The sequence below is a fragment of the Rhinatrema bivittatum genome, chromosome 7 (assembly GCF_901001135.1).
Source record: "Rhinatrema bivittatum chromosome 7, aRhiBiv1.1, whole genome shotgun sequence".
Taxonomy (NCBI): domain Eukaryota; kingdom Metazoa; phylum Chordata; class Amphibia; order Gymnophiona; family Rhinatrematidae; genus Rhinatrema; species Rhinatrema bivittatum.
In genome coordinates, this window is record NC_042621.1 from 91,351,564 (window position 1) to 91,368,560 (window position 16,997).

At 48.1% G+C, this 16,997-nt stretch overlaps 1 protein-coding gene across 6 annotated transcripts in view; it reads right to left on the reverse strand.

Moving 5' to 3' along the window:
- Nucleotides 1-8,325: 8,325 nt before the first annotated feature.
- Nucleotides 8,326-16,997, reverse strand: part of FBXL8 (F-box and leucine rich repeat protein 8) — a 48,473-nt gene continuing 39,801 nt past the window's right edge. For all 6 annotated transcript variants that reach the window (XM_029608680.1, XM_029608676.1, XM_029608681.1 and 3 more), the window contains one exon: nucleotides 8,326-16,024. In XM_029608680.1, coding sequence (XP_029464540.1) covers nucleotides 15,049-15,999 — 951 coding nt within the window. In that variant the 5' untranslated portion in view covers nucleotides 16,000-16,024 and the 3' untranslated portion in view covers nucleotides 8,326-15,048. The remainder of the gene's footprint in view (nucleotides 16,025-16,997) is intronic.

Sequence of the window (16,997 nt, forward strand, 5' to 3'; positions counted from 1 at the left end):
GGCTTGTTCCCTTGCTGGAGGTGCAGCAGGGTGGACCCTGCAATCGTCTGACAAGCTGGGTCATCAAATACTGACTTGAAGAGGGCTAGGAAGCCGGGCAAATCATTCAGAATAGGTTCACTATATTCCCAGAGCGGTGAAGCCCAGGCCAGGGCTCTTCCATCGAGTAACGATAGGATGTAGGTGGTCTTGGCAATAACTGTGGGGAAGCAGTTCGGTTGCAAAGAAAAATGCATACTACATTGGTTAATGAAGCCCCTACACATCCATGCATCCCCAGAAAAGCGTGTAGGAGCAGACAGGAGTACCGTAGTCTTGACAGTAACCACTGAAGGTGAAGCGTCTTTATCTGGAATCGTTGGAGTATTCAGTCGGGCATTCAACTGGTTGAAGGCGACGGCTAGAGTCTCTAAGGACTTCTGTTGCTCGGTGATCCGCTGGGCCAGGCTAGAGATGGCCTCTAAGGCTGAGAGCTGAGCTGGGTCCATGGAGTTAGCAATCTGTTGTGGTTGTGACATGGTTATGGACCCTTGGTTGCTGTGTCGATGACTCCTCCCAAAGGGGAAACACAGCAATAGGCTGACTCTACAGTAAGCAACACAAGGAGAATGGAAGCTTTTATTATACAGCAATAGAGCAATGCCCGTGGAGCGAGCAGCTCTCCTCAGCCACTGAGTAGTCTCCGATGACAGTTTTCAATCCAGGTACTGGTATTATATGTGCAGAGTAGGTCTCACCCGATGCTGGGAAGTGAAGGGTCCGATAGCGGTCTGCTGAGCGGGGCAGGCCGAGAACCCAGTCACAGGAGGTGTAGCCAGTGATGACAGATCCGATAGTGGTCCGCAGAGCGGAGTATGCCGAGAATCTGGTCTGTGGTGAGACAAGATCGAGAGACTGAAGAATGAAGTACTCACAAGGCTGGTAATGCTGGTAATGCTGCCGAGGATATAGCTTCTGCAGTAGTGAAGGTAGAGAGGCAGACCGGGATGCTGGTGCCTTGGTCCTTGAGAAGCAGGTAATCCAAGAAGTAGTCAGGAGCGGGCAAGGCCCTCGTGGAGCGAGTATCTAGACGTTCTTCAGAGCAGGGTAACCTGAAGAGGAAAGATAGAAGCAAGGCCCTCGAAGAGCGGGTGCCTTGAGCGTCTGCTGAGCGAGAAACCCTGGAAAGTAGGTAGGAGCGGCAGGGCATACGAGGAGCGAGTACCCAGAGCATCCTTAGGATCAGCGTAACCCTGGAGGATTGTAGGAGTAGGCACTCTCAGCGTGCGTCTTAGAAGCGGTCAAAATTATCTGGACTGGAATCCTTGCTAACTCGTAGTAGTGTTGGAGATCGGAGGCTAAGTACCCGGAAGTAGTGATGTCATGTGGTAGGGACGCCCCCGAGGTTCCTGCCATGACGTATTCAAAGGAGAGGGCGGTGCGCACGCATGCCCTAGGAGGCCTCAGTGAGAACATGGTGAACACAATCGCCCATGCCGGTCCGGGGATGGCGAGGTGAAGCGGAGGCAGCCATCTTTCCCAGAGGAGAAGAGAGAGAGAAAAAAAGAGGTGAGACAGAGAGGTTGCAGCCGTCTGCAACCGACTGGCGCAACAGTAATCTACTAAAGGACATTGCCACCTATCCCATGACCTTTTACTTTTCCTAGAAGCCTCTCATGAGGAACTTTGTCAAACGTCTTCTGAAAATCTAAATACACATCTACCAGTTCACCTTTATCTACATGTTTATTAACTCCTTCAAAAAAAAAAAGTGAAGCAGATTTGTGAGGCAAGACTTGCCTTGGGTAAAGCCATGCTGACTTTGTTCCATTAAACCATGTCTTTCTATATGTTCTGTGATTTTGATATTTAGAACACTTTCCACTATTTTTCCTGGCACTGAATTCAGGCTAACTGGTCTGTAGTTTCTGGGATCACCCCTGGAAACCTTTTTAAATATTGGGGTTACATTAACTACCCTCCAGTCTTCAGGTACAATGGATAATTTATCCCCCAAATCATTCACCCTAATAGCCCATGGGAGGAAGCATATAAACTCAAATAGCACAGCTGTATCAGGAAGAGATGTTAGAAGAGTTGGGTGGAGAGGGGTAAGGGGGTACATTGCCTCACAAAAAATATGCATTTCTTTGTTCATCTTCCCTCAAATGCTGAATTTCTGCTTCCATCCTCACTCCCTTCTTAGCTCCCCAGCCTGGGCATTCACTCTGTGGCCATCAGAGCTGTATCAGTTGGGCTAGCAACACAGTGAGTGGACATGAGTGCATGCTTCCATGTCTGGGACTGCTGGATCATTTCCAGCTCCCTCATTCAGCACGTGACCTCTGGGGCTTCCATACTAAGGACAAGAAACACCATGTGCAAGTATGGCCCTGGGGCTGGGCAGCCAGGGTTCAGGGCAGGCCGATGGTGAAGCAACTCACCTGTATGCTGCAGGAATGAGGCTGCTCCAAGTCTGAATCTGTATCAGAAGTGCTGAAAGGGATGGGAAAGAAGGAATGGTCCTAGGGAACAGAGATGTGCCTAGGCTTTGGGAAGGTAGTCTAAGATTGGGGAGGAATAGGTGTAGGGTAACCAACTGTCCAGTTTTGGACTGGACAACCCGGTTTTGCAGCCAGTTGTACAGGGTTGGATTACAATGGTGACTGGAGACTTGAAAACCTGGTTAAACAAGAGTTGATCGAACACTTGCCAGTAGCCAATCAGCTGCCTACTCTTTTGCTTTTGGCAGCTTGCACAGCCACAGAAGAGAGAGGAGAAAAGCATATTGCTTGCCCAGAGCATTTTTCATCTCTGAACTTCCCTGGCATCTTCTCCTCTCTCAATTCAGTAGGCTCAGTCTAAGTTACTCACTAAGACCCTCCTGCCTTGACAGCTCATTCAGTCTCAGGTGGTCTACAAAGCCTGCCCTGTCGCAGTTGCCTCATGATGTGTCTGCCTGGGTGGTGCCCATCAACGCACAATGCCAGGGATCCATCCCGGAGCTAAACACAGCACACATGCTGTGACACCATCACTGTCTGAGTCTCCCACCTCAGCTTACACCCAGTCCACTGCTGCAGCTCTCCTCTCCAACTTCAGCATACATGTACGGTTGCCTTGATATTGCCTTGCACGCCTCCCTCCCACCATAGTCCCTTGGCTGTCTCGGTTTCAGGACTCCCATCCTGTCCCTCAAGGTTGGTACACCCTTAGCCTCCCTCCCCCCCATAGGCCCACAATCACTTTGCTGCTGCTGCTACACTTATTTACGGTCTGCCTCCCTCCCATGAGAGGCACGTCTCCTCTCAATCTATTTGCCTCCCTCAGGCTCAGTCAATCACCTCATGCTGCCATGTGTTTTCTGTCGTCGCTCCTGCTGCTGCAGCCAGAGGAGCCAGCAGTCAGTTAAAAAGTTTATAGTGTAAAAAAAATTGAGGAAAACCAAAAAGCCTTAGCAAGTTAGTGGTATGTACAAAACATGTGGTATATACAAGTGTAGCGACTCCCCATTTTTCCCTTGATCACTCTTCCTGTCCCTCCATTTATAACAGTAATTTATATAACATCTGTGTCACTGAAATATATGTAAGAGGAAGTGTGTGCCAATGAGAGCATGTCATAGCTTGTGTGTGAGAGTGAGAATGTACGTGAGACAGCCTATGAGGGAGCGTGTATGTGATAGAGCATTTGAGGGCATATGTTTCAGAGGGGGTGAGTGTCAGTCAGTGTGTCTGTCCATATAAGAGAGAGGGAGTGACTGTGTGTATGAGAGAATATGTGTGTGTGTATATGAGAGGAGAAAATGTGTGTGTCCCCCCCTTCACCTCCTCTCATCCCCCAATAATCCATGACAATTATGGGGTGGACTGGAAATCAAAGGTTCTAAAATCTTGTTAGTTTTATTTATGGGGTGTTATTTGTTGGGTCTACTAATTCAAAATATTTTATTGGTGTTTGGGAATTTTATAAACATTTTTTAAGTTTAAATGAGTTTTTAATTATTGGATGTTCTATTCATCTGTTTTGAAATATTACTTTTATTAGTATGGTTTTACTATTATAATTCATGTTTTATACTTCTTGATTTTATATTTTGATGTTTTATGAGAAATGGTGATGTTTCTGTTTTTCCATTATTGCACTGCATACAGAGTCCAGCTTGTTGGGGTTCCAGTTCAGTTTTTGTCTGCATGATTCTATTTAAACTTTATGATCTCTTTATTCTATATTTAGAGAGGAATTTTACTATCGGGCTGATACTAAATTGCTCTCCCGTGACTTTTACTGTATCAGCCCGTATGCAAATGAGGGCCCGCGGTTGTTGAGCCTTTAAAACAGGGGTCGGGAACCCATGGCTCGCGAGCCAGATATGGCTCTTTTGAGGGCTGCATCTGGCTCGCAGACAAGTGTCGCCATACTTCGCGGTTCCCCGCTGACCCAGCTGCTCCCCGGTCCTCCGCCGCCCGGGCTTAAAATGCTGTCAGCCCGGGCGGAACGCGGCAGGACAGCTGGAGTCAGCGGCACCGGCGTGCTCTCTTCTCCCCCCCCGCGGCCCGGAAGAGGAAGTGGAGAGCATCGGGTGCCTGCGCGGGAAGAAGAGACCACACTAGCGTGGTCTCTTCTTCCGCGCAGGCACCCGATGCTCACCACTTCCTCTTCCGGGCCGCGGGGGGGGAGGAGAAGAGAGCACGCCGACTGGAGTCATCCGGGTGCCTGCGCGGGAGTCATCGGGTGTCAGCCGGGTGCCAGCGCTGGAGTCATCGGGTGCCTGCGCGGGTCTTCCCGCGCAGGCACCCGATGCTCTCCACTTCCTCTTCCGGGCCGCGGGAAGAAGAGAGCACGCCGGTGCTCTCTTCTTCCCGCGGCCCGGAAGAGGAAGTGGAGAGCATCGGGTGCCTGCGCGGGAAGACCCGCGCAGGCACGCTAGTGTCCGACGGGAAGAAGACTTCAGCGCGGCTCGGAGGAAAATGAAAATCTTCAACCGCGGCCGATGGGACTCCGCCTTCGCCTCCACGAGGGCTGAAAATGAAGGAGGTTAGCGTTGGGAGGTGGCTGCTGCTGCCGCGAGTTCCCGGGGGGGGGAAGGGGGAGAGAGAGAGTGAATGAATGAGCGAGCAAGCATGTGTGTTTGAGATCCTGTGTGTGTGAGTGAGAGATTGCATGTATGTGAATGATTGAGAGCCTGTATATGTGAAAGAGAGTATGTCTGTGATTGAGATCCTGCCTGTGAGAGAGAGAGCATGAATGTAAGTTTACCATTGGGAACCTGTATGTGTAAGTTTGTAATTGAAAACCTGTTTGTTTGAAAGAGTATGTGTGTATGATTGAGATCCTTTGTGTGTGAGAGAGATCATGTGTATGTATGATTAAGAGCCTGTGTGTATAAGTAAGAGAGAGATCATGTGTGTCTGTGTCTGATTGACAGCTGGTTTAGGTGATGGAGCATGTGAGTATGTGATTGAGAGCCTGTGTTTAAATGAGAGAGAGAGAGACCATGTGTGTCTGTGTGATTGAGAGCTGATTTAGGTGAGGGAGCATGTGAGTATGTGATTGAGAGCCTGTGTTTAAATGAGAGAGAGAGACCATGTGTGTATGTGTGTGATTGAGAGCTGATTTAGGTGAGGGAGCATGTGAGTATGTGATTGAGAGCCTGTGTGTAAATGAGAGAAAGAGAGGACATGTTTGTAAGCATGTGAATGAGAGTCTGTGTGTGAGAGAAAAAGACAGCATGTATTTATGTGATTGAAAGCCTGTGTGTGTGTAAGCGTGAAAAGATAGACAGCATGTGTGTAAATGTGTAATTAAGAGCCTATATAAGTGAGAGAGAAAAAACATTTGTATATGTGAGTGACTGAGAGCATGTGTGTATAGGTGTGTCATTGAGAGCCAGTGTGAGAGAGAGCGCTGGTATGTGACTGAGAGAGGAGAAAGTTCCAAGCAAACCACCCCACCTCCTGCTAATTCAGAACAATCTCAGGACACCTGGATATCAAACGTTCCCAGGTATGCAGAGCAAAAACATTTTTGTATCCTTATTGTTTTTCATTACTGGATCTTTGTGTCTGCTATTTTGAAATATTTTGTTGGTATCTGGAAATGTTTTATATGAGTTTTTAATTATTGGATATTCCACTCATCAGCTGTTTCGAAATATGTTCTTTTTGTTAGTACAGTTTTACTGCTGATGATTTTATATTTCTTGATTTGTTTTATAAGGATGTGTGATGTTTCTTTTTTCCTTTGTTACACTGCATACAGAGACTCTGGCTTGTTGCAGTTTCCAATTCAGTTTTTGTCTGCATGCTTCTAGTTATGCGTTTTGGTCTCTTTATTCTATGTTAGGTGAGGGACAGCACGTGATTCAGGTGAGGTTTTCTGCTGGCGTGTAGTTTCTGTGTAGGACTCTATAGCAGCCTGACTTGGTCCGTTTTCCTAATAGGAGATGTATTGGTGTCTTAAGGCCTGGTGTAATATTTTCAGAGACTTATTGTACTTTAAAAGTGTGATCTTACATAAAATGCACACATTTACTTGTATTTAGTTTTAAACATATTGTATGGCTCTCATGGAATTACATTTTAAAATGTGGCGTTTATGGCTCTCTCAGCCAAAAAGGTTCCTGACCCCTGCTTTAAAATCAGCTTCAAGTTGCTGCCCCAAATACAGAGAGGTCCAATACCAAATTTAGTAAGAATAAATTTATTTCTGCATATAAAAGCAATTAGGTGACCTCTGGTGGGACCCGAAGTAAGAGCTCCATCTTTTTCAGAGCTCTGCCTGCATGTATGTCAGTGAGCGCTGGCTTTTTATAGGTAAAACATACAATGATCTCTAATAGGACTCCATAGAGTATCAAGTACCACGTGTCTTGTGTCCAAATAAGACAGGCTAATTCTAAGTTGCCCTGTACCCCCCTCCCACCTCGAGATCCAATTAAGCCTAGATAAGACCCACGTGTCTGCTGAATACTGTCAATCTTCTGGTAGTTCTTTGTCCTGTCAGTCTTTCATTCTCTTGATCAGACTCTTAATCTCAGGGGGATCTCCAGTTACACTGGGCCCCTCAGTCAAGCCAGTATTCTGTGAGACCATGGCCTTGTCCATGTGCTCTGTGTGATCTCATGACCCTCCGTCATATTTGCACAGCTCAAGATATATTCCAGATGTCTATTCAAGCTCGGGTCAGTCTGAGTTCTTCATAGCCAGAGTCTGTTACCCAGACTCCTTTCTGGCTTAGGCCAAGCTGCAATCTCTGTGTTGATTTCAGACTTCAGGCACACATATCTCATGGTAAAAAGAGGCGCTAGGGACCCTAGCGCTTCCCTAGCGCCTCTTTTTTGACAGGAACGGCGGCTGTCAGCAAGTTTGACAGCCAACGCTCAATTTTGCCGGTGTCGGTTCTCAAACCCACTGACAGCCATGGGTTCATAAACCGGACGCCGGCAAAATTGAGCGTTTGGTTTTCAACCCGCGAGCCAGTTTTAATTTTTAAATTTTTAATTATTTTTAACTTTTGGGACCTCAGACTTAATATCGCCATGATATTAAGTCGGAGGATGTACAGAAAAGCAGTTTTTACTGCTTTTCTGTGCACTTTCCTGGTGCCGGCAGAAATTAACGCCTACCTTTGGGTAGGTGCTAATTTCTGAAAGTAAAATGTGTGGCTTTGCTGCACATTTTACTTATTGAATCGTGCGGGAATAACTAATAGGGTCATCAAAATGCATTTGCAGTTTCGGGGGGGGGTTGGACGCGTGTTTGACATGCTATTACCCCTTACTGAATAAGGGGCAAAGCTAGCGCGTCGAAAACGCGCGTCCAAACGCGGGTTAACAGTGCGCTCCACTGGAGCGCACTATACTGTATTGGCCTGTATATTAGTACAGTCATGGCTTTCTGAGAGCCAGGTCCACACCCAACATGTTTTAATAGGCCTAATATATGGGTTCCACGTGACAAGATATAGAATGTGTGCTAATTTATGCAAAAGAGGGGGAGGGAATAAACATCACTAACCCCTTTCAAGAATTCAATCATGGTCTGTGGAAAAAGCAACCCTAGGGGTTGAGCAGATCAGGTCAGAATGGGGAACTGGAGAAAAGAGAGCGAGATTAGAAGAAAGTGAGAGAAAAAGGGAGTTCAGAAGCATGGATGGGCTTGGGGGAGACTGTTGGGAAGGGGAGAGAGACTGTTGAGAATTGGCTGGGAGCAGGAAAATGTGGCTGGGAGAGTGGCGTGATGTGGATTAGATGGGGTGATAAGGGAGTATGAAAGACTCATTGCTTCCCTAGCAATTTTTATTTACAAACATTTGATATTCTATTTTCTAGGAAGGGCCTCAAAGCAGATTACAATCAGTTTTAATAGCAAGAACACTGGCAATTACAGAAGTTGTAATATTAAGATGCAGTCAGCATTGCATAAATGTCTAGGTATAATGAACTTTGTTACTAATAGACAGGCTGGTTGAACAGCTATGCTTTTTCTTTTCAGAACGTGAGGTAGCTTGGGTTAGTAAAAATGGGTCGTGGCTGCATAGCTTGGCCATGTTTTGTTTTCTTCTTTTTTTGGCCAGGTCAGGGCAATGTGTGTTAATTTGAGCACCCCCAATCATTCTGAAAGTTGGCTCATATCTCACAGACTGCCATAAACCAATCAGATACTATTCCATACACGACAATGTGTGACAGTTTGGATAAAGCGCAGTTGCTTACCTGTAAGAGGTGTTCTCTTAGGACAGCAGGATGTTAGTCCTCACGTGTGGGTGACATCATCTGATGGAGCCCGGCACAGAAAACTTATCAAAGTTTCTGAAAGCTTTGACCAGCACATTGAGCATGCCCAGCATTCCGCTATCCGAGCGTCCACGCGAGGTCCCCCTTCAGTCTCGTAATATAGATGAAAAAATACGAGCGAAAAATAAAACAACAAACCGGAAAGAGAACCCAACCCCATGGGGAGGCAGGTGGGAGTCCTGAGGACTACCATCCTGCTGTCCTAGGAGAACACCTGTTACTGGTAAGCAACTGCGCTTTCTCCTAGGACAAGCAGGATGGTAGTCCTCACATGTGGGTGAATACCAATCTCCAAACTATCCCCGTAGCAGGAGAGATGAATAGCAACCAAACAAGGTGCTAACGGGCACAACACAACTGCAGTGCTGTAGGTTGGTAGGGGACTGTCTGGTTCCCACAGAAGCATGAAGAGTTGGGTTCAAGCCTGGAACAGGTTGCGCAGGATGGATTGACCAAAGGCACTGTCCTGACGTCCATCCTTGCCCAAGCACTAATGAGCTGCAAACGTGTGAAGAGAATTCTAGGTTGCAGATCGGCAAATTTCAAATAACAGGGACTGCACGTAAATGCACCACCGATGTCCCATAGCCTGCACAGAGGGGGCCTTTACTCTGCCAACTAGCAGAAGGTCTGCCTGTGCATAGCAAAAGGCAATGCAATCCACCAGCTAGTCAACAAGGTTTGTTTACCCACCGCCACTCCCAGCCTGTTGAAATCAAAGGTCTCGAAGAGCTGGGTGGACAGCCTGTGGCCGGCAGTGCGATCTAGATAGAAAGCCAAGGCCCTCCTATAATCCAAGGTATGAAGAGCCCATTCCCCCCCGAGTGGGAATGAGGCCTCGGAAAGAAAGTGGGTAAAACGATGGACTGATTGATATGAAAATCAGTTACAACCTTGGGCAGAAACTTAGGATGTGTACGCAAGACCACACGATCATGGAAGAACCTCATGTATGGTGGGTATGTAACCAGAGCCTGAAGCTCACTGACCCTACGAGCCAAAGTAATAACAACTAGGAATATCACTTTCCAGGTGAAGAATTTCAGGTCGCAGGACTGTAGCGGTTCAAAAGGAGGGTGCATTAGCCATATAAGGACAACATGGAGTCCCAGGATGAAACTGGAGGCTGAAGAGGAGGCTTCAACTGGAGGAGGCCCCGCATGAAACAGCCTACTAAAGGTGTGCCAGTAACACCCCGATGAAATGCATTGACAGTGCTAAGGTGAACCCTGACTGAGCTGATTTGAAGCCCAGACTCAGAGATGCCACAGGTAGTCCAACAGCCAGGGAAGGGAGCATGAGAAAGGATATAAAATCATGTCCTATGCACCAGATGGAAAATCCCTTCCACTTCAGGATTTAGGACTTCCTGGTGGAAGGCTTTTGAGATGCCATCAGAACCTGGGAGACAGTCGAGAGCGCCAAAGGCTGGAGAACCACACATTCAACATCCAAGCCATCAGGGCCAATGCCCAGAGGTTCGGATGGCACAGAGCACCCTGATTCTGCGAGATGAGATCGGGCGCCGTCCCCAGCCGGATGGGTGCCCGCACTGATAGGTCCTGCAGAAGTGGGAACCAGACCTGTTCGGGTGAATAGGGTGCCACGAGTATCATGATCCCCCTGTCCTGCTGGAGCTTCAGCAGTGTCCTCAAGAGGAGCAGTAGAAGAGGGTACTCATACAGCAGACCCCCCCCTTCTCCAGTGGAGGGAGAAAGCATTGCAGGCCAGATGTCCCCCCCCTCCCCCAAACATCAGGGAGCAGAACCTGCTCACCTTGTGGTTATGCGGGGAGGCGAAGAGGTTCATATCCGGCGTAGCCCATTGGCAAAATAGCTCAGCCGCTACCTTTGGGGAGGGACCACTTGTGTGGCTGGAAGGAGCGGCTTAAATGGTCCGCCAGTACACTGAAATGACCTGGCAAGTGTCGCTCGCAAAGACATCCCCTGTGAAAGGGCTCCTCATAGCAGAGGAGGAATGAACCTGTGCCACCCTGCTTGTTGATACACCACATTGCTACCTTGTTGTCCGTCCGGAGGAGGACTTCCTTGTGTGACAACTGGTCCCTGAATGCCCACAAGGCATAACGGATCGCCCGAAGTTCCAGGAAATTTATTTGACAACGGGCTTTGCAGGTAGTCCAGAGACCCTGTCTGTGAATACCATCCACATGGGTTCCCCAGCCCTGAGGAGAGGCATCAGTGGTGATGATCACCTGAGGTGGAGCACTCTGGAAGGGAAGTCCCCTCTCCAAGTTGGAGAGATCTTCCCACCAGGACAGAGACACTCGCAGAGGATCCGTGACTGCAACAGGAGTCTCAAGGTCCTGGGAGGCCTGTCGCCATTGCGACCGTAAGGTCCACTGAGCCCTCCGCATGCACAGGTGAGCAAGCGGGGTAACATGGATGGAGGCTGCCATGTGACCTAGCAGGCGGAGGAGGCAGGCATCTGCCAGCTGCTGTGGATAGAAGTGGCCAGAAAAGGGCAAGAGCCCAATCCCTAGGCAGAAATGCTCTGTCCTGCACCATATCCAACCTGTCCCCTATGAAGTCCAGCTGAGGAGACGGGCAGAGGGAAAGACTTTGAGTAGTTGATAACGAACCCCAAAGTCTGTAGCACCTGTACTGTCAGGGCCAGAGCACTCAGGGCCCCCGCCCTGGAGTCGCTCTTGATCAACCAGTTGTCAAGGTACGGGAAGACATGTACCATTCGACGTCTGAGTTAGGCCACCATTATCACCAGACATTTGGTGAATACACGGGGGTGGAAGCCAACCCGAAGGGCAGCACTCTGTATTAGTAATGAGCCGGCCCCACCACAAAGCGGAGGTACTTCCTGTGGCTGGGGAAAATGGCTATGTGAGCGTTTGCCTCCTTGAGGTTGAGGAAGCAAAGCCAATCTCCTCTTTTGAAGAGGGGAATCAGTGTGTCCAGAGAGACCATCTTGAACTTTTCTCTTATGAGAAACTTGTTCAGCGCACTGTCCAAGCCACCATTCCACTTCAGAATGAGGAAATACCTCGAACAGAACTCTCAGCCCTGCTGGGAGCGAGGAACCGGCTCTACCACGCCTGCTGTTAGGAGGGCGGAGAGCCATGTTTGAAGTATGACCTGATGGGCGGCAAACCCCGTGATGGACATGGGGGGAAAGGTCTCTGGGAGTTGGCTGAAGTTGAGATGGTACCCCTGATGGATGATAGAGAGGACCCATCAGTCTGAAGTGATCTCTTCCCAGCGATGGGCGAAGCCGAGGAGCCTGCCTCCTACTGGGGGATCTGGCGTCAGGACACGGTCGACTGACATCCGCTTTCTCACCGCCAGTCAAAACCTCATGGCTGGGACTTACTGGGGTGCCGGCTAGGGTCTTGGTGCTCGCTGCTGGCGAGGACGGCCCCCTGGAGCCAGTGTGTGGCATACGAGCCCGGGAAACCAGAAGATATTATTTCCTCTGCTTGCAAAAAGGCTTTCAGGATCCTGGCTTAGAAGATTTCCTGGCCAAGAACGAGCTTTGGAGACCCTAGCGGACAGCTGTTGGTGTCATGATAATTCAGTTGCACTACCGCATCCCGGACTTTATCCCCGAAGAGGGGAGGTTGGCTAGCCTTTCTTGGATATCTGGATGGAGTCAGGCTCTGAGCCACGCCATCCTCCGGGCGCAGATGCCCATCGCGGCCACTGTCTCAAAGACAGCATAGCACCTCATACTTGTCAGCATCTAGACTCAGTAGGACAATGGCCAAGAGTGCCTCCTGCTGTTGTTAAGGCAGGCCCTCCGCAAAATCCTGGACCCATTTCCAGAGGTTGCGATTATACTGGGTCATGTATAGCCGATAGGTGGCAATGCATGCGACTAGCATAGCACCTTGGAAGACCTTCCTGCCCAAGGCATCAAGCTCCCTATGCTCTCGCCCCGGGGGGAGGGGGGCAGACTCCACAACCACTGATTGGTGGGGGGAGGTGCTGCTTCTTGAACCCCACAGCCTGCTACACCAAACAGGTGACATCAGCCTTCCTGCTGATGCAGGAGATAGATATGGGGTGCTCCCACATCCTCCGGCGGAGATCCTTGACGATGTTGTAGATGGGAACCACCCCAATCTCCTTCATGGCGATGACAAACTGGAGTACTTCTAGCATTTTGTCTCACGCATCCTCCTCTGTGAGCAACTGAAAGGGGATGACTTCAGCCATGGCCCTTACAAACCCCGCAAAGGACAGATCCTCGGGGGGTGACCGACATCATTCTTCCAGCAGGAAGGGCTCCGAGAGGAGGTCGTCCAAATACTCAGAGGATAACTCCATAGAATCATCTCCCCAAGGGTCGTAAGGTCTTTTCTCCTCACTAGGGCCAACGTGGCAGGGGCAAGGCAGTCAGGGGTATCAGTCCTGGGCTCCGATGGTCTCAGAGGCCGCAAAGGTACTGTGGGAATTGACGGTTCTCCTGGCATCAAGGGACTGGATGTGGAAGACCAGATGGGCCTGGTCTCGGAACCACGGCATCGCCCATCTCTTCCTCCTCGGAGGACCTGAGGATCGAGATCACTCCGGTGGAGGGCTGTGGTGGATTTTGAGGAATCAAGGGTCCCACAGGCACCAGCTGCGTCGGTAGAGCACCTAAAAGGACATCCAGATGCTCCAGCAAGGGTGCTAAAACAGACGGTGGGGGCTCAGGCACCAGTATGGGGGCACACAGCTCAAGGTTCTCAAGCACCTTGAACACGGCAGACTACTCCCTGGAGTCCAGCTCAGCCAGGACTGAAGGAGGGGGACAAGGCGTCACCGGCTCTTCCTCAGGTTCCCGAGGTGGTACGATGCCCAGCATAGATATCAGTGGGGAAAACCTAGGACTACTGGGGGCATTGAGGATAGTGCCCCCGATGGCCAGTGTCACTTCGGTGGCATAACGACAGCCACCGGTGCCACACCGGAACATGTGCCGACAGCAACAGATGACAACGCTTGTGTGATCTTCCCCAGTGCTTGGCCTGGTCTTTCTCTGGTGCCGAGGAAGAGGATCCCGATGTCCAAGAGAGTGGTGAGATCATTAAGGTCTCTCACCATCCCCGCGATCCTTAGAAGGCCCAGCTAGAGGAATGGAGAGGTAAAGCCCGTCGAGAGGCTCCCTGCAACCTCTTGGAGTCAAGGGATCCGAAGCAGGGGTAGATGGAGCAGAATTTGGTGCTTCGAAAAGGTTTTCCATCTTATCAAGGCATGCCCGACTGCCTTTGGGGGTCATCTGGTCACACAGATGACACCCACGGACGTTGTGTGAGGCCCCCAGGCAGAGGATGCAAACCTCATGTGGATCCATGATAGACATGGTCTGGGGGCACCGACGAAAATCGGTCGATGCCTTGAAGAACACACCCGATCACCGTGCGGCAAGGCATCTGGATTGACCGCAAGTTAGAGGAAAAAGGCAAGAAAAAACCTACCAACCAAGGAGGCACAGATTATGAAGGGGGCCCCAATGAGGAGATGAAGAAAACCCCAAACTTTGTCAAGAAAAATGAAAGAATAAAGGAGCTCCACAAACCACGAGGCAACTGCACCGCGAAAAAGAAGAGAGTAAAGGGGGACTTCGTGTGGACGCGCAGATAGCAGCATGCTGGGCAAAGCTTCTAGAAACTTTGAGAAACGTTTGCCGTGCCGGGCTCCAGCAGATGTCATCCATACGTGAGGATTACCATCCTGCTTGTCCTAGGAGAATATCTGCTTCCAAGGCCTCTAAGGAAATGCAGAGAACAGGTGAAATCATCTGATGTAAAAGGTAAGTACTTGCAGTATGCACGTTCAAAAAAATACACATCTCCTTTAAGGCTAGTTGATTTATGGTTTAAGTATTTATACTTGTCTCTAGAGAGTTTACATTGCCAAAAGCTGTTATCCAAGAGCAAAAATATGTTAAGTCTTGGAGAGCAATATTCAAAAGCTATTTAGTCAGGTAAAAAGGCTGTCTGAAAACTGCCCACCCTGTACACAGGTAAAAGTGTGCAAGAGAATCAAGAAAAGCAGGTGTGAACAGAAGTGGGGTTAGGTTGGGGGAAGCAACAATGTACATAATTTGGCATTTTGAAAGATATGCACACTGTTTTTCAGGGGAAAAAATTATCAGTTGAAAAAGCAAGTGCAAACCTCTGCAAGTACTTTTTCCTAGGTAATTTTCAAAAGGGGAGTATGCACATACTTTGATTTTGAAAGCTGATTAAAGTCCATGGTGAAAATTGCCTTCTTAATCACCAATTACATGTTCAAAGGAGCATATGTAGAGTTTCACTGGATTACTTCTGGTTTCCAAGGGTGAGGTTCTTTGGTTACTTTCAGTGTGTATTTTTTCAGATTAGGACAGTGTGAAAAAAAAGCCTGCACCACTTCCTGCTTCACCAAACAGTAACAATGAATTTCTTCAAGGTCCACACATTTCATGGCTAGGTCTGTCAAGGAGGAGTCCAAGTCAGCTGAAGAGGTAGTTTGCAGCACTAGCTTCTTTAAACATTGGCTGTAACTGTTAGTAACAAACCTAACTTGGTCAACCATAAAATTAAATGTATTTAGTTCCAAAGTAGCCATAGGAATATTTTTCTTGAGAATTTGGGTTATTTTTCTGGCAGGAACTGTATGGTCCAACTCCATGTCTACTCTAAGTGAAGGATGCTTCTTGCATACAGCACCCCAAAGCTCTTCAGTAATTGCTGGAATATATTTGTCCAGGCGCTCACAGAAAATATCTAAAAAAGTGAAGGCTTCTCTGTCTGGTTTCAGCAGTTCCATGAACACATCATTAGATAGGCTGGCATAAAAGACCCCCAAAGAAGATAATTTAGGACAACTCCTCAAAATCTCTTTGATTGTTTCTGGTGTTACATTACATACTAGTGTGCGGTTGTTGATGAAGAAGCTGCGCAAGTTTGGGCTGTTATCAGCTATTGATCTAACCAGTGCATCATCAAGAGTGAATGGCATTTTCCGAAAATCAATGTGTTGAAGATTTATCTGGTTTTCACTGCAACACACATTTTGGATGCTGTCTAGGATGTCCTGGCCAGAGTAGAAATATGGGTTCTCACCTCTGCATATGATACACAGTTTCTTCAATCTGTAGTTCTTTATAGCCAAACTGTTCAAAACTTGGATAACATTTCTTCGATTTGTTTCCTTTGATTGATCAAATACAATTTTCAAGTGTTTGATTTGACTCCCAAACTGATGTAAAACATGCAACATAAAGCCTTCACTGTTGGAATCAAAGCTGAAAACAAGAATTTAAAATGTTATTTAAAAATACCATATTTATTCTCAAAAGCATCATATTTTGAGTGACTGTCATGGCTACTTTCAATGACTTGATCATTTATTTACTTATTTCTTCTTTTGTATTCCTTAAGTTCTTTTTTTTTGTGCCTATGGCTCTGCCACCAGAGTTCTAAACTTTGGAAACTTTCCTAAACAGCTGAAAAAAAAAATCTGGCATTGTGATTTGTCAGGTAGCATTGTGGGTCAAAATCTCAAAATCCTGGAGTGTCAAGAATGGCAAGGCTTGATGCCATCATAAAGGGCTATATAAAGGAGATTTTTTAATAAAGACACAAAAGTGCAACACAGTGTATTGTACCAAACAGCATTCATAAACAAAAGGTTCAGCTTAGGAACAAGGCTGGATTTAGGATTTTAGCCCTCAACGACAATAATATTTTAAAGTATGTGTAACCGTGAATGGAGTGTTCCCCCAGGAATAGGACATCACACAGCCCTAAGCATCTCTAGCCCCTCCTAGCAGCATCCATTCACCTCTTTCCTATGCCCCCTCTTTCTCTTCTTTTCCCTCTTCCCCTCTGCCACCTCTCTTCCCTGTCCCAAGTCTCCCTATCTCTCCCCCTGCATACTTCTCTCTCTCTGCTCAGTGTTCCTCTTTTTATTCTCCCCTCCACTCAGCTGAACATGGATCCTCTCCCTTTAGCCACAGCGAGCAACTGTGAGTGGCTCTGGAAATACATCTGACTTTGTCCTTTGGCAGCAGCAAAAGCTGTTCCTACACATAGCTCCTACTTTTTTCTTTTGCAAGCAGGGGCAACTACGATACACACAGCACCTGTGCCTAGTCTGGGTTATTAGATTATGTTGTACTGCATGCCTGTCTCTGCCTGCACCCTCTCCTGTCATGGGGTTTGCTGTGGGAATGAACCATGCACAGGCAGGTTGACAGCACTACAGCAAACACCTCT